The sequence below is a fragment of the Leptopilina heterotoma genome, unplaced genomic scaffold (genome assembly GCF_015476425.1).
Source record: "Leptopilina heterotoma isolate Lh14 unplaced genomic scaffold, ASM1547642v1 Lhet_569, whole genome shotgun sequence".
NCBI lineage: Eukaryota > Metazoa > Arthropoda > Insecta > Hymenoptera > Figitidae > Leptopilina > Leptopilina heterotoma.
This window is the reverse complement of record NW_025111126.1, coordinates 513,050-529,567: the sequence shown is the minus strand read 5'-3', so window position 1 is coordinate 529,567 and position 16,518 is coordinate 513,050. Positions and strand designations below refer to the sequence as shown.

General features: G+C 27.9%; 2 protein-coding genes across 2 annotated transcripts in view; one reads left to right on the top strand and one right to left on the bottom strand.

Annotated features, from left to right (window-relative positions):
- Positions 1 to 16,518, top strand: part of LOC122508760 — a 172,238-nt gene that overhangs the window by 142,634 nt on the left and 13,086 nt on the right. The gene's annotated exons all lie outside the window — the stretch shown is intronic.
- Positions 728 to 15,662, bottom strand: LOC122508752. Its single transcript, XM_043622271.1, has 3 exons — positions 15,183 to 15,662; positions 13,550 to 13,747; positions 728 to 1,252 (listed from the first exon to the last, which is right to left on the bottom strand). Exons 1-3 carry the CDS (start codon positions 15,498 to 15,500, stop codon positions 1,244 to 1,246), a joined length of 525 nt encoding a protein of 174 aa, XP_043478206.1. The 5' UTR covers positions 15,501 to 15,662; the 3' UTR covers positions 728 to 1,243.

The window sequence follows — 16,518 nt, the reverse complement described above, 5'->3', positions numbered from 1 at the left end:
GAACGGAAAATTTTTCATTGGAGTAAGAGAGACAGACTTTGTATCTGACTCTCTTACTCTAATGCAAATTTTCCTTTCTGGACAATTTTCACAGAAGGTGTAAACGCTCCATAGACCTTTTCATCTCGAATAGGAAATGAAGAATGCGCAATCTTAGTCCGCCATGATAGTCGGTTATATTCAAAAATTCACCATGTATTAACATGGGAAATTTGAATATGACCGACCGGAAGTTATTATTATTATTGAGAAAAAATTATTCGAGATGAAAAGGTCTATTAGCTGACCTTTTTTATGTAAATTTTTCGTCCCAGGGGGGGTCTTGACCCCTATGACACCCCCCTGGATCCACCACTGCGGATAGTACAGGGGAATTCCATACTTATTTCGAGTCAACAAGTCCAACAGCCATGGAACTTAAGGTACAGCCACAGATCTTGTTGACAGCTGCCTGCGCAGGCAGCTGTCGATAAAGAGCTGTGGCAGTACCTTTAAATTATCAAATGATTACTTAATCGAAAAAATGATAGGTCAAATGTAAGAAAAAATAGATCATCACGATTTTTTTTATATATGACGGTCCACGACAAAAAGTTTTTTTGGGTGCCTTAGCTTCCAAAAAAATTAATTGCGAGTTTTAATAGTACTCTATATAGGTTTAGAGTTTCTCTTTCACGTAGAAAAGTCTAAAATACTTTTTACTTATAGATTTTTTTGTTATTAATGTTCAAACATGAGCATAATTTGAACAAATTAGGAATGCAAATTTTGTTATTAAATTTTATTTAACAATTTAACAAAAGTACATTTTCTTTTTTATACAATAAGTGAAATGATTGGAAGATGATTATTATAATGATTTTTTGTATGTAAAGAGTAAATGTTAAGGAGTTACACGCGTAAACTTAGCCTTTCAAACTTATTTTGTTTTGTTTAATAACATGACACAGTTTAACTGCAAATTCAATACATAATTAAACAAAAAGAGCGTAATTCGACGTCTAGAATTTGAAAAGAGATTAAAGTGCAAATAGATTTATATATTCGTCGATTGGATTTGCATTAAACTCTACAATGCGATTAACAAATTCTAATCCAGTGGGCGGATGTTGTTCATCCAAATCGTTCCACTGACGAATAACGAATTCGTCTCTCATCAACGTAATCTTTTTTTCCGGCCTTGTTATTCGTTTGCCTTCAGACAATGATTTATAATCATACCTCAAGCCACTTTGAAAGTCTTTTAGTTTTTCTGAAAAAAGAAGAATAAAAAATATTAATAATAGTTGTGACGCGGCATTTTGCCTCGTACAATATTAAGTTTTTAAATTTCGCAAAATAAATGTTTTGATAGGAATTCTATCAAAACGAGAATCTTCTTATTTCCTTCCTAAAAACAAAAAAAAATAGTATTAAAATTTTGAATTAAAAAATTAAAAATAAACAAAAAAATTATACCTTGAAAAATCAATTATTTAAATAATTGATTTTTGTGTAAAATAAACTTGCCAACTCGTCAGATCAAAAATAATAAATAAACTTGAAGTTGGAACATTTTCTGCCGTTCGTATTTTGTTTTTTTTCATGTTCCCGAGAATATTTTTCACCGATAATTCGCCGGTCCATCGCGGATTATTAATTGGTCGTAATCAACAAGGGAAGTGCTTCCTGGTGTATATATTTGGAAGTGATTCCCGAATATTCAAGACCACCAGGAAGACGAAGATCAATTGTTTTGGGCCTGTCAAAACACTGACTGCGGCCATCTAGATTTAAAGGCCAACGAAGCGAACGACAGCGACCAATAAGTGGGCGCTCTGCAATACCGGCGGCGGATATCTTATCTCGGGCAGATAATAATAAATTGTAAAATAAAATAATAGTACGCCGGGGACTCACCAAAAACTATAAAGAAGCGTATGTGTAGCGACGCTCTCGTAGCCAGACACACGGCCATTTTTCGTCATTCTCGTTTTGGTAGTTTGATCAGGCGCATCACGCCAATTAAATTAAAAATTAAATAAAAAATTATAAATTTAAGTGCAATGTCTGGACGAGGAGCCATGAGGGGTCGACGTCGCATCGACGGTGAGTCCCAGTAAATTCAACTTGCCATTTTCTCGCCAGATTGGCAATATTAAAAATAAAAATTTTCGAAATTGTGAAAAGTGATGCTTGTCACCGCCTTGTCAAGCGGTAGATTAAATTGAAAATTCGGCCTTCTGCCGAATATAATTGTTAAAATTAAAACTTAAACTTAGAGTAAAATTAATTGAATAAAAATGATTTTGTTTAACAACAATTAAATTCTGTGACTGCGTAATTATTGTGTTGTCTCCTTACTCCCCCCTCTCCGCGGTTTTATTAGGAAATTGATTTATAATCTCCTAATAATTTTTCTGAACTAGCTGGCAAAATTAAAATTAAATTAATAAATCTTTTGGATATTTTAGTGCAAAATATCCTGGCGCTTAAATAAATCTTTTCTTTCCTAAAATTTAATTAAATCGTTAAATTCAAAGTGTAGATAACCTTCTTTCCTGACCCATTGTCAAAGTATTCTTGGATTTGGTATAATTAAAATTGTAAAATAATTAAAAATGTCAAATAAAATCGTTAAAATAATTCAAAAATAATTAAAAGCCAAGGAAAAGGTTATATAGTATACAAGTATTGATTTGGAATTAAACAATATAGAATTGGAAAAGATCAAAATTCAAGTTTAAAATGCTTTTGTTGAGAGTTATTTTAAAAATCCTTTGGCTTTTAAATATGTATACAAAAAAAAATAAAAAACATTTATTCTCTTTTAACAGTAATTAAACATTGGAAAACAATTTTAAATTATTTTAGTATAGAGAAAACTTGCGTTAAATATTAAAACTTTAATTTTAAAGAATGAAAGTAATAGTTATGATTCGTTGTTTTAAAAAATTTACAAGAGTAGACTTACTTTATCCCAAAACATATTTATATCCCCATACTGAAAATACTATTTAGCATTTTCTTATAAATAATATACTGATCAACAGTGACTCTGGTACAAATTATAATGAAAAAAAATTTTGTTTATATAACATAGCTCAACAAAAAAACGAAAGATTTTTGCGCCTGGGGTTATATAATGATTTTTCTATTTATTATTCACTAAAATAAAGGAAAAATATACACATTCTTTTTAAAATTTGCTTTTGTAGTAGTTGCAGACATGTTAAGGTCATGTTATTCAGTGGTCACGTGTTCCTATAGTAAAGTATATGGGACATGTGACCACTGAATAACATGACCTTAAGGGGGAAAATCACGAAAATTAGGCATATTTCAGGGATTTTTTTGGCTCAATGAAATGGCCAATTAAAAATCTGTAAAGTACGTTTTATTCCATGAGTATTGATATGCAAACTATATATTTTCAAAATAATTTCATTATAAAATGGCTGTGTTGCAGCATTTTATTGGAAGACGTATGTTTTTTAGGGTTCCATGGCCGAACAACTTACTAACGTCCTCGCTTTTTAATTAAAAAAAACCAAAATGTTGTCATTTTGTATACATCAACAGCTATTGACACACATAGGATTTTTTCGATATTTTTATTTTTTGCAAAATGTTGCGTGATTGAAATGACAATTTTCAAAAAAAAAAATAATTCTAAAAATTGTTGATAAAAATAAAAGTAAGTAATATAAAAAAACCTTAGTGTGTCGATAGCTGTTGATGTATAGAAAATGACAACATTTTCGTTTTTTTCCAGATCAAAAATTAAAGACGATAGTTGTCTGGACATGGAATCCTGAAACGAGACGCTTTCTAATGAAATGCTGCACAGCCACCATTTTTTAATAAAATTTAAAAAATATATTTATTTTGCACATCCATACTTATGCAATACTTATGAAATGGTCAATCAAAAATCTGTGGAGTACGTTTTATTACGTACTTTACAGATTTTTGATTGAACATTTAATTCAGAAAATCATAAATTTTCAAAAATATGGTAAAAACGTTCTCCTTTATACAAAAGCAAACTTTTTGATAAAATATAATTTTTTTTATCATATCTGTCGATAAATCTATCATAAAAATATCTTAAATGTCAAGCTGCAAATTTCATGTCGACTTGTGTAATTCTTATTATTGTAAAATTAAATAAATTTTTTTAGATTAAAACTAGAGACTAAACAACAGAAAATTCCAATCGGAGATAATTGAACTCAAATCAGCCAATTCGAAATTTCTAATTGAGATATGCACAACTCAACTCGGTTTACTTTTGATTCGAATCGGTCAATTCGAAATTCGAAGCTTCGAAATTTGAATTGCACAATATACTGCACACACAACGTAGCACGCATTACAAAGCAATTCTAAAGTTTAACTTCGATTTTCTAATTGACCGACTTAATTTGAAAACCGAGCCGAGTCGTACGATTTGAAATTTAAAGATTCGAATTGGCCGATTCGAATCGAAAGCAAATCGAGTCGAGTGGTGCAATTCGACATTCGCGAAATTCAAAGTTTCGAATTGGCCGATTCGAATCGAAAATAAACCGAGTCGAGTTGTGCAACTCGCAATTCGAAACCTCGAATTTCGAATTGACAAGTTCGAATCGAACTTCGATTTGGAATCGACCTCTATTTAAAACTACTAGAACCAAAAGGGCGCGCGTCGCGCGCCCACTCCTGATTTTTTACCACACAAAATAAAACCTTAATATAACCTTAAATTAAATCTGAATTTAATAAAAACATATGTTTATATTTTAAAAATTATTTTTCTGTTAATAAGATTGTATAAAATTTTTTAATTTTTTTAATCTAAGATTGACGAATTGAATTTTCTATAAAAAATTACACGTTAATGCCTATAAAAAATTCTCATTCTGGAGAAAATCACCTTTAAAATAAGCCTAAAATCATTAAAAAGCATTCAGTATTTTAGAAGTCATTAAAATTTTTGTAACACATTGAAAATTATCATTTTTTAAAAATGTCTAAATAAAATATTGATCAAATGACTTGAAAAACTATGTACAGACTCCAAGGATTAATTTAAAAGAAGAAAAATCAGTAACCTTCTATATTATAGAAATTGTGTAGATTTTTCTGCCAAAATACAGGCGAAATTTTTATAAAATTTATACTTAGAGTTTTTCACATCAATACAGGGTAATTTAATTTTCCTAAAATATTGAGAACATTCTTGAATTTGCAATTGTTTTAAAGAATTGTTAATAACAATTTTAAAATTTAATTTTTTAACAATAACTTTATTTTATCATTAAAGTATAGACTTGAAGCTTTAATTTAAAAAAAATTACTTAATTATTACTTTCTCATAGAGGAAGTATTGTAATACCGAAATTTTTCGAGTTCGATTTTTTGATATATCTTTATGTTATTTGACCTCAGGAGTTGCGGACATAAAGTGAGAGTACTTTGTGAAAGATTAATAAAGTTTAACTAATTTTTTTTTTTTGGATTTTTAATTTTCCAAAAAAAACGTTTTTTGCCCAAAACTTTAAAAAACTGTTAGGACACCTATAAATTTTTTTCCATACTTTTGTAGAGTTTTTTTAAACGCATCTTTTAAGTCCTAATTGAAAATTTTTCGTCCATATTAACCGGAGATATTAAACTTTTAAGAATCATAAATTTTAGAAAAAAATATTTTTTTGAAAATTTTGTTAAAAAATGTAAAAGTAATCTTAAAATTGTCGTTACCAGTTGGTAGAGCATTATAAAACGATTCGATTGACCTATTTTTGAACCTAATTCGATAATAAATTTCGACATTATTGGTATTTTAAAAACCAAAAATTGTGGAAAATGACATTTTCTCAACTTTTTGTTTGAAAATTGTTGTTTAACTATTAAACTATTAAAACTATATTGTAGAGTATTTAAAAATACATTGACTGACCCAAGATTCAATTACTTTTACCATATTTATTAAAAGTTATTCATATATTTTCCTATTACTATTATCTCTATGAGGAAGCAAAGTATTCATGAAATGAGCGCACCAAAGTTATAAAAAAATATATAACTTGTCAGCGGTTTCTTAATTTGTTTCAAAGTATTAATAACATGAAAATAAAATGATCTAAAACTTTAACACCAAATTACTTCGATAATAAAATTTTTTTTTAAAAAAGTTTCCCTTATTAGGAAAAATTCTTTTTTCCTTATTGGGTCAAAACCCATTATATTAAAACATCAAAGATGTTTTTGTTGGGATTAAATTATTCTCTAATTAATGATTTATTACCATCTATTAAAGCAATTTTAATTAATTGTACACTATCTGCAAAAATTATGTAAATGCTACATTTTAGTGCTATAAATATTTTTTTCATTTTGCAAAATGTATTAACCCATTAACGCCCACCAGGACGCAAAACGTACCAAGATTTCATGACTCTTATTTTGTATGAAATAATTAATTAAAAATTTTAGGAAGTACCATTTCCGACGTAAATTTATCGCTCTTTCTGAATATGAAGCTAAAATTTGTTTATAATTATCTCAAAAAAATTTATAACAATTTTATTGCAAAAAAGCAAACTTTTCTATGAAAAAAAAATTTTCAATTATTATTTTGACATGGAAAACTAAAGAATATGGTCTCCAAAGCACAAAATATCGCGTCTTTGAATTCTCAGCTATAAAAATCCATAATTACTTTTCATTAAATTCAAGATGGCGGATACGAAAATGGCCATTTTTCCAAAATGCAAAAGGCCGAAAAAAATTTTCGGGTAATGTTTTTCAAAAGTTATTAGATTTGATTGAAAATGGTTACTCAGGAGTTTTTGGGGTCGCTGATTACGAATCTGATGTCACTTTTTTAAAATTCAAAATAGCGGATCCAATATGGCGGACAATTTTTTAAAAAGTAATTAGATTCGCTTGAAAATAATTACTCGGGGGTTTTTGGGGATGCCGATTACGAAACTGATGTCACTTTTTCAAAACTAAAAATAATGGATCCAATATGGCAGACAATTTTTTAAAAAGTAATTGTATTTGCTTCAACATTTTTTATTTTTTTTTTATTTTTTTATTTTATTTTTTTTATTTTGACATTTTTTATACAAAGATAAAAAAGAGACTAACACAACATGTGGTTTGATTAAAAACAAGTGACGCACATATATATGCCACATTGAATACACAATTTTTGTGTCCTTTTGTTGCACTTTGCATGATAGTGGCTATATTTTTCGAGGCAAAATACAAAAAAAAAATTTGTAAATAAAATTTAAAAAAACTGGCTTTTTTGCACTTCGACCTCCTGGTGGTAAGAGCAACGATAAACATATTTTTGTTCCGATGTTAGATTCGTAATCAGCATCCTCAAAAACCCCGGAATGACCATTTTCAAGCAAATACAATCACTTTTTAAAAAATATGTCCGCCATATTTGATCCGCCATTTTGAGTTTTGAAAAAGTGATATCAGATTCGTAATTAGCGATCCCAAAAACCCTCGAGTAACTATTTTCAAGCAAATCCAATCACTTTTTAAAAAATATATCCTCCATATTGGAACCGCCATTTTGAATTTTAAAAAAGTAACATCAGATTCGTAATCAGCGACCCCAAAAACCCCCGAGAAACTATTTTCAAGCGAATCCGCCATCTTGAATTTAATAAAAAGTAATTATGGAATTTTATAGCTGAGAGTTCGACGACGCGATATTTTGTGCTTTGGAGGCCATATTCTTTTGTTTTCCATGTCAAAATAATAATTGAAAAAAAAATTTTCATAAAAAAGTGTGTTTTTTTGCAATAAAAATGTTATAAATTTTTTTGAGATAATTATAAACAAATTTTAGCTTCATATTCAGAAAGAGCGATAAATTTTACGTCGGAAATGGTATTTCCTAAAATTTTTAACTAAATATTTCATACAAAATAAGAGTCGTGAAATCATGGTACATTTTGTGTCCTGGTGGGCGTTAATGGGTTAATTAACATTTTTCCCGTCTAAGACACTAAAACTCAATATAAGTATTCAAAAATTAAACTTAAGGTTATGTTATTCAGTGGTCACGTGCCCCATGTACTTTACTATGGAAAAACGTCACACTGAATAACATGCCCTTAAAAGTAAAATTTAATTAACTTTCCAAAATCATTAAAAAATTTCTTGACTTTGTCTTGTTTAATAAAATTAATATAATTTTAGAAATACTTTACATGTTTTAATGTTCTTTGGATAAAGCTGAAAGAAGCATTCAGTTTATTTTAATAAAATTAATGTCAATAGTATTAATTAATGCTAATAGTATTTAACATTAAAATCTACAAGTAAATATGCAAATAAAAAAGCCAAACATGACAGAATTTTATGTATTATCCTAACTTAAATGCTTGGCCATTTCTGGTTAAAAAAGTATCAAGCTAAATCAAAAATTGTCTTTTTTAAAACATTTACAATATAAATTTTTTTTAAATTTTTCATTTTTACTCATAGTAATCATAGTAATACAACACTATCCTACCTAATTTTTTTTACACAAAAAACATTTTTATAATAAAGTTTAAAAATTAAAAAATTATATTATTTATATTAATTTATTTTTAAATTTAGATTTATAAGAAAATACAAAATTTTTATAAAATAAAAAAAATTTGAATATTAGTCAGTTAAGGGGGGAAACCAATTTAGAACGCTGTTTTTTGCCGTTTTTCGCGAATTTTTTTGAATGAAATAAAACATTTCCACTATGTTGTTCAAATATTTAACTGTAATTCATATTTTTTATAGGCGTTTATATAAAAAATCTTCCAAATTGGGAGCTATTATATATTATTATTATTATATAGAGCTGCTCCGCCGGAGTTCATGACTGCCGTGCAGTCCTGAGCCCACAAATTTTGTCCGAAAGCAAAAAATCAAATTTAATCATATTTTATAAATATTTTATTATTAAGTGAACTAACTTTTAAGTGAAAATATTAAAAATTGAAAAATTGACACTACTTTTAAAAAAAAATTCGATTTTTTGCCTACTTTTTTGCAACTTTTTTATTTTAAAAAAGGTACTCCAAATTTTTTTTTCTTTTCAAGTTTAGTTCACTTAATAATAAATTTAATAACGAACAATTTCCAATTTTTCATTTTAAAATCGGTCAATAACTTTTTGAGCTACACTGTACGGCAGTTTTAAAAATCCTGTTTTGAGAAAAACGCATTTGAAAAAATAGTATCAAAAATTCATATTTATACAAAAAAATTTTTTAAAGTGATTACACTTTAATCGGCTATTTCAACACTATATATATCCTTTCATGTGCTTCATAAGTAGCATGTAAGTCTAATAATTCCTCTTTTCGTGACTTTCTGCTCTCCTTAGTCTCAAAAGTGCTACGCTTATTCTACTAATCTACGGTAACCTGGAGCGCGCTCCGTTCATCGCTAGTACAGCAAGGACTTTGAATTTTGCTCTAAAAACTTTGTTAGCCTATTTTTGAATACCTTAACTAACAATTTATGCAAAAAAGAAAAAATAGATTTTTTCAGACGTCTAGTGTTTCCCCCCTTAAGTCATTTTTAGTTTTATTTAAGTATTTTAACATTAAATACTATTATAAAAATACTTTGAAATTAACAGTACAGATCGACGCCTCCCGTTCATATAATGCTTATAGAAAAACAAATGCAAGATCATTCTTTTTCAATTTTTAGTGCAAAACAATTCTTATTAAAGTTTTCGTGCAATAAAATGCTTATTCAAAATTCTATGCAAAAAAGTACAATCTGAAATTAGCTTACACTATGAATTTTATGAAATTTTCATTTCAATATAAATTTTAATTACAATTGCTAAAAAAATATTTCTTAATACGTAAGAGAGAATCCATGTTTAAAGTTTCTTATAATAATACATACGCACTGAAATTCTCAAATATTTAATTGTAATTTAATATTAAAACGAAGATTTAGGGTTACATTTATTGCTCTGTCAGTGGCAATTGTTTTGCACACAATTTTGAATAAGACCTTTTCTTGCACGGAAAATCGAATAAGAATTATGTTGCACCAAAAAGTAAATAAGAATGATCTTGCATTCGCTTTTTAATAAGCATTATATGAACGGGGGGCGTCGAGACGGTCACTCTAAGCTTTAGATTTTTACCAATTTTTAGGAATTTAAAGTTAAAAATCACTTATCAAAATTACTTTCAAAATAAGTCAAACACATGATTCTGAAAGTGGCACCTTATTATTATGACACCTGTTTATTACCTTGAAGACTCTAATTTTGAACTGAAATAAAAAATATTCTTTTTTTGTTTAAGACAACATAAACTTTTTTATAATAAAAAACTGGGTACTTGTTTAAGATTTATTAAAAAAATATTAAACCATGTAAAGTATTACTGAAATTATATAAATTTTTTAATAAAACAAGGCAAACTCAAGGACGAGATCAAGCATTTTTATAATGATTCTAGAAAGTTATTTAAATTTCTTTACAAGTTTAATTGTTGAAAAAGTAGATAATTTTAGTGACTTAGACGGGAAAGTTGTTAATTTATTACTTGCATTTCTAAATTACAAAAAGAATCATTTTATATCATTAAAAAGTAGTATTTCACACAATTTTTAAAAACTTACCTCCTTATCCTTATTTTTAATCACAAAAATTTTTTTCTTCTTATTCTTTTTAATTCTGAAAAGAGAAAAAAAGTGTTCTTCACTTTACACTTTTATTTTTCTGTATTATATAATGCAAAAATCTGTTAATAAACTGTAACTACACTGTAAAAAAAGAGAGTTAAATTTTAACTTCCCAGGGGATTCTATAAAAGTGGCACCCATTGTTGAGTTAATGCCAGGGGAGTTAAATAAAGAGAGTTAAAACTTCACACCCAAATGCTAACTCCCCAATGAAAAAATAACTCGCGCGGGTGTTGAATGAAAGGAGTTAGAAATTAACTCTCTTTTGGAGTTGATTTTCAACTCGAAAAATTTCACTCCAAACTCCCGAGTCCGTTAACTCCCTAAATTTTTTACAGTGTATATATGTATATACTCAAGTATAAAATAGACTACCAATGCAACTCTCTCTCTCTCTCTCTCTCTCTCTCTGCTCACTGGTCACTCAATAGACTGCCTACTGGTTGAAAGAAACCCTTCAGACAATAGGCCAGGTACTCGAGCAGACCTTTCGTCCCTGTTTATAACGCAGAAAATCTAACGCTATTGCTTTCTTCCTCTTTCCAAATAGAAATAACATAAATCGGTCTTTGTTTATAACGCAGAAAATCTAACGCTATTGCTTTCTTCCTCTTTCCAAATAGAAATAACATAATTCGGTCTCTGTTTATAACGCAGTAAATCTAACGCTATTGCTTTCTTTCTCTTTCGAGGATAAGTAACATTAGACTGTCTCTCTTTACCTAATTTGCATATCTACTCGTTTCATATTAAGGATACCAAAAATATACTAACTTATGAAATTCCAAGCACTGGGATGCTTCCCAAATTGAGTATTTATAACTTTGTGATAAGATTCGAGTAAATTATTTGTTCTCCTTCGTAGACCGAAAACGCTGAAGCCTTCAGGCCTTCGCACTTGCAACCATTGATATTCAAAGTACTCTAATAAAAGTCGCAATCTTCGTAGACATTCAGCACTTTTAGACAATTTTATCTCTTCATATGTATCGATAACACAGGCACACAAAAAAATAAAAAAGTCAAAACCCAGAGGTCACACCCCCCTATCCCCATGTTTTTGGGGTCGCTGAAACCGAATATGACCATGAAAAATTTTTTTCATCGGCCATTTTCCCGCTACCACCCCCTTACACCTGCTCCCGGGGGTTGAAATTTCAGTTTAAAAAAAGTGGAGTAGGGTGTCTATTTCTATGTTTTTTGGGTCGCTAAAACCAAAAAGACTACCAAAAACAAATTCTTCCCTCCCTTAACCTCCTACAACCCCCTTAACATCCGAAAGGTGGGGGTCGAAATTCGAATTTTCATGAAAAGTCGATTACGGTGTCTAAACCTACGTTTTTTGGGTCGCTGAAACCAAAAAAGACTACCAAAAGCAAGTCCTTTCCACCCTTGACCCCCTACAACCCCCTGCAATAATTTTTGATAATTAATATTTAATTTTCAATTTCCCAAAAATCGGTTCGTTTTATTTAAAAAAAATTATTGCAGGGGGTTGTAGGGGGTCGGGGGAGGAAAGGATTTGATTTTGGTAGTCTTTTTTGGTTTCAGCGACCCAAAAAACGTAGGTTTAGACACCGTAATCGACTTTTCGTGAAAATTCGAATTTCGACCCCCCACCTTTCGGATGTTAAGGGGGTTGTAGGGGGTTAAGGGAGGGAAGAATTTGTTTTTGGTAGTCTTTTTTGGTTTTAGCGACCCAAAAAACATAGGAATAGACACCCTACTCCACTTTTTTTTAAACTGAAATTTCAACCCCCGGGAGCAGGTGTAAGGGGGTTGTAGCGGGAAAATGGCCGATGAAAAAAATTTTTCATGGTCATATTCGGTTTCAGCGACCCCAAAAACATGGGGATAGGGGGGTGTGACCTCTGGGTTTTGACTTTTTTATTTTTTTGTGTGCCTGTGTAATCATTTCAGGTGGCAAAAGAGCTAAAGCCATGAGTTGCCTAACCGTATTCATTCCTTCAGGATTTCTTATTAGGTATCTCTTCAATCCAAGCGTCATTGCATTATGATATATACACTTCGAATTGTGATGAGTAAATTTACAAATTGTTAAAATTAGTTTTTAACAAATTTTGAAAACTAATTTATAAAAAAGAATAGATTTTTATAAAACTCGTTTGGAAAATTTCCAGAAAACTGAAATTTGATTAAATTTTTCAACAAAAATTCAATTTTTTAAACGAATTTGAGGAAAATATTAGAAAAAATGTCATTTTTTAAATAATTATGTTATTTTTTAAAAAATAATATATTTTTTGGACAATTGGTGTATAATGTAATTGAAAATGTTAAAAATAATTGAAATTAAAAAACAAAAATTTTAAAAATTACGTTTTTAGAAAATAATTTATCAATAAGTTATTTTCTAACATCAATTTCCCCCTGCGATTTCTTTTTATAATTTTTGAAAAGTGAATTATTTTTAAAATTTTCAAAATTTTACATTTAAAAATGTGTCTGAAATATTTTTAAAAAATTCAATTATTTTTAATAAAATTTTACAAAATTCCGATTATTTGACAATTTTTTAATTGCATATTTCTAAAATGCAACTATCTTTAAGAAAAATTAATCAATTTAACTAGTTTTTATTTATGTTATTAAAATTGGAAAATTTGCATTTTATACCAGAGGAGTATTATTTTGTCGTAGTAATTGGAGGAAAAATGGAAAATGTACATTAAAAAAAAAGTTTAAATTAGATTCTTTTTTCAGAATATAGTCGAAAAAGTAGAACCATCCGAGACCTGCATGTTTAATGATCAACTGACCGCAGGAGCAAGAAAATATCTTAGGATTTTAAAAAGTATAAAATTTTAAATGTGTAAGCATACATATATAAAATTACCTTAATATAATGAAAGAAACACCTACGTGCTTCAGATTCAGGGAAATGTTCTTGTATTGCGTTTTGTAGTGCAATTTCGAAATCTGTCATGACCGCTGTAACGTTTAATTGCGGAAGGACCCTTCGTACCTCTGTCAAAACTGTTTCATAAGCTGATTGGCTTTTACTCTCCATTAATGCATAGCTGATTGGAAACCCCTGAATGTTTTAAGTAAATTAATATTATTAACTAGCCAAATTAATTATTATAAAAAATAAATTATTTAAAAAATGTTTTTTTTAATTCTATAGAAGAATTGAATAATTATTTTCAAAAATGTAATAAAATTGTTCGAAAGAAATTAATTATTTTAAATACAATTTTAATTCAATTATTTACACAAATAATTTTTCGAAAGAATTCAATTATTAAAGATAATTAAAATTCGAAAATTCAGCTATTTAAAAAATTTTATAAATAAAATTATCCAATTATTCACTTATTTAAAAGTTTTCTTCTATGTAAAATTAAAAAAAAATTATTTTTAGGAATTACACATCATTTTCGTCCTACATAATTAGTTACAAATTTTAAATTCAAAATTTAAATTCACATTTAGATACTATTTTAATAATAATTTTTTTAACTTAAAAAGACAAAATTTTTTTTTGAAAAATGTTAGGGTCAGTTGGGGTACATAAAAACAAGGGATAAATCGAATCAAGAGTTATTTCAGTTAAATAAAAAATTTTAAAAATAAATACAGCCTTAAACCTTGAACCTCTGATCACCCCCAACAGGTTGTATGTATTTTCCGTTTGTCAATTAGCGGCAGTATATACAGAAATATTTCCTATTGCATGAAAAATTGAAAATCAAAGAAGGCATCCTTTCACTTTTTTGACTCGCATTTGGAGAAAAATAAACTAAAAATTTTACTAAAATTTATAATTATCTCTGATTAATAATACAACAAAAATCAACTTTGATGTTTTCATTTTGCAAACTTTAATTACAAATGGTTTCTATTTACCCTTAAAAAGTGAAAATTCGGGAAAATAGAAACAGTAGAAATTTCAATAATATTTTTTATAATTGAAAGAGAGAAAATTGTTTCTATTGATTTAATGATACCCATATTTTCTACTACTCCATAAAATTGTTCCACGTATGTGTAATAATAACTCAATACACAAAAAACCGTAAGTATTCCGATTTAAAAGAAGAAACTCATGATATTGGTAAAAGATGGCAAATCTGTTTCTATTTACCCCAACTGACCCTACAATTTTTGCAATTATTATGATGTCGAATTAAATTCTTCTAAAGAATGTTATTAAAAATTATTTTAATAATTCAATTGTTTCAAAGAATTTTATTTAAATTTTGTCAAATAATTGAATTTTTTAAAAGAATTTTGGAAAAAATAAATGTTTTCAATTGAAATATTAACGGGTTTAAAGTAGAGCAAATTTTAAGAATTAAGAAAATTAGAAAAAGTTTCAGAATATTAGCGAATCGTGAAAAAGTAATAAATAATAGATCTTAAAAGATGAGTTGATTTTTTCCAAAAAATCTCCACTTGATAAAAAGTTACAATCGAATAAAATCACTATAATAAATCATATTTTAAGTGAAAACAAATTATCTTACATGGTTGAATTTTATCATAAATGTTAGCAGCTGGTATGCATCCGTGATCGTAGGTTTGACTTTGTATGTAGCATCACAATAAAGAACATCATTATTCGCAATTATTTCTCTGGCAAACGGGACATCTATAAAAATTACTGAAGTAAACTGGTTATTATCAGTAATTGGTGATACTGTAAAAGATCCCCCATTAAATCGTGTCCATTCATTGTATTCTTCTGAATTTAAAATATCGGACAATTGTTGCACAGACTGCGGAACAGGAGGCAATGGAGGTAATGTTCTTTCACGCCATTTGTACATGTTTCTTTCAACCATGCAAAAAGTGACATCAACTGCAGCTTCAGGGTCCCTTAAAATTAAATAGTTAATAGCTATGATTTTAATTGTAATTAATTAATTCAAATTAATTTCATTTAATTTCAATAACATTAAAAGAAAATACACTAAATATAGTTTTATAGTAGTATAGATCATAGAGGCGCGTTATTATATTTTATAAATAACAGGGCTCGGATTGTACTACTTTTTCGAATTTTTTCGACTTTTCGAAGGAAATGTGATTTTTTTTAACTTTTTTGTGAAAAAATGCGACTAATCGACTTTTTCAAGATTTTTTTTAGTAATAAGGTAAACGTACCAATTGTCGAGGATGGTTCCTGTTGTCGAGTAAACAAACTTTGAATTTTATTTAAACATTGTAGCACATTGTAAATGTAAAAAAGTGATAAATATTAATTTTCTTATGCGTTATAAATGTGAAAAAAATATATTAATATTATATCCACAAACAAATAAGACATTTTAGACAATATTTTTTGGTTATTACCATGGTAACATCGACAAATGGAACACCTTCGGCAATTGGTACACTTACCCTATAAGACTCAAATTTTAAAAAAATTTAAATTTAAAGGAAAAAGTTTGAATCAAAAAAATGTTTTGTTACATTTATTTACAAATTTCTTTCAAATTTTTCAAAAACATCAATAAATTCTTTTTAAAATAAATATTTTAATATTATTTTTCCATAGAAAAATTAAAATTAAACAACTTTTAAAAAATTGTTATAAAACATGAAGAAATCGATCACTCCGAGTCTTCGACTCGGAACAATCGATGTCTTAATATTTTATAACAATTAAAGATGACCGAGTGATGAAATCATTATATTTTATATTATAGGACTTTATAAAAAATTTTTTTTATTTATTTTTTATGAAAATAATTGAATTATTGGAAAGAAATTTATAAAACATTATAGTAAGTAATTTAATTTTTCAGAAGAATTTTGATGTTTATAAAGATAATTGAAATTTTGACAAGAATTTTATTA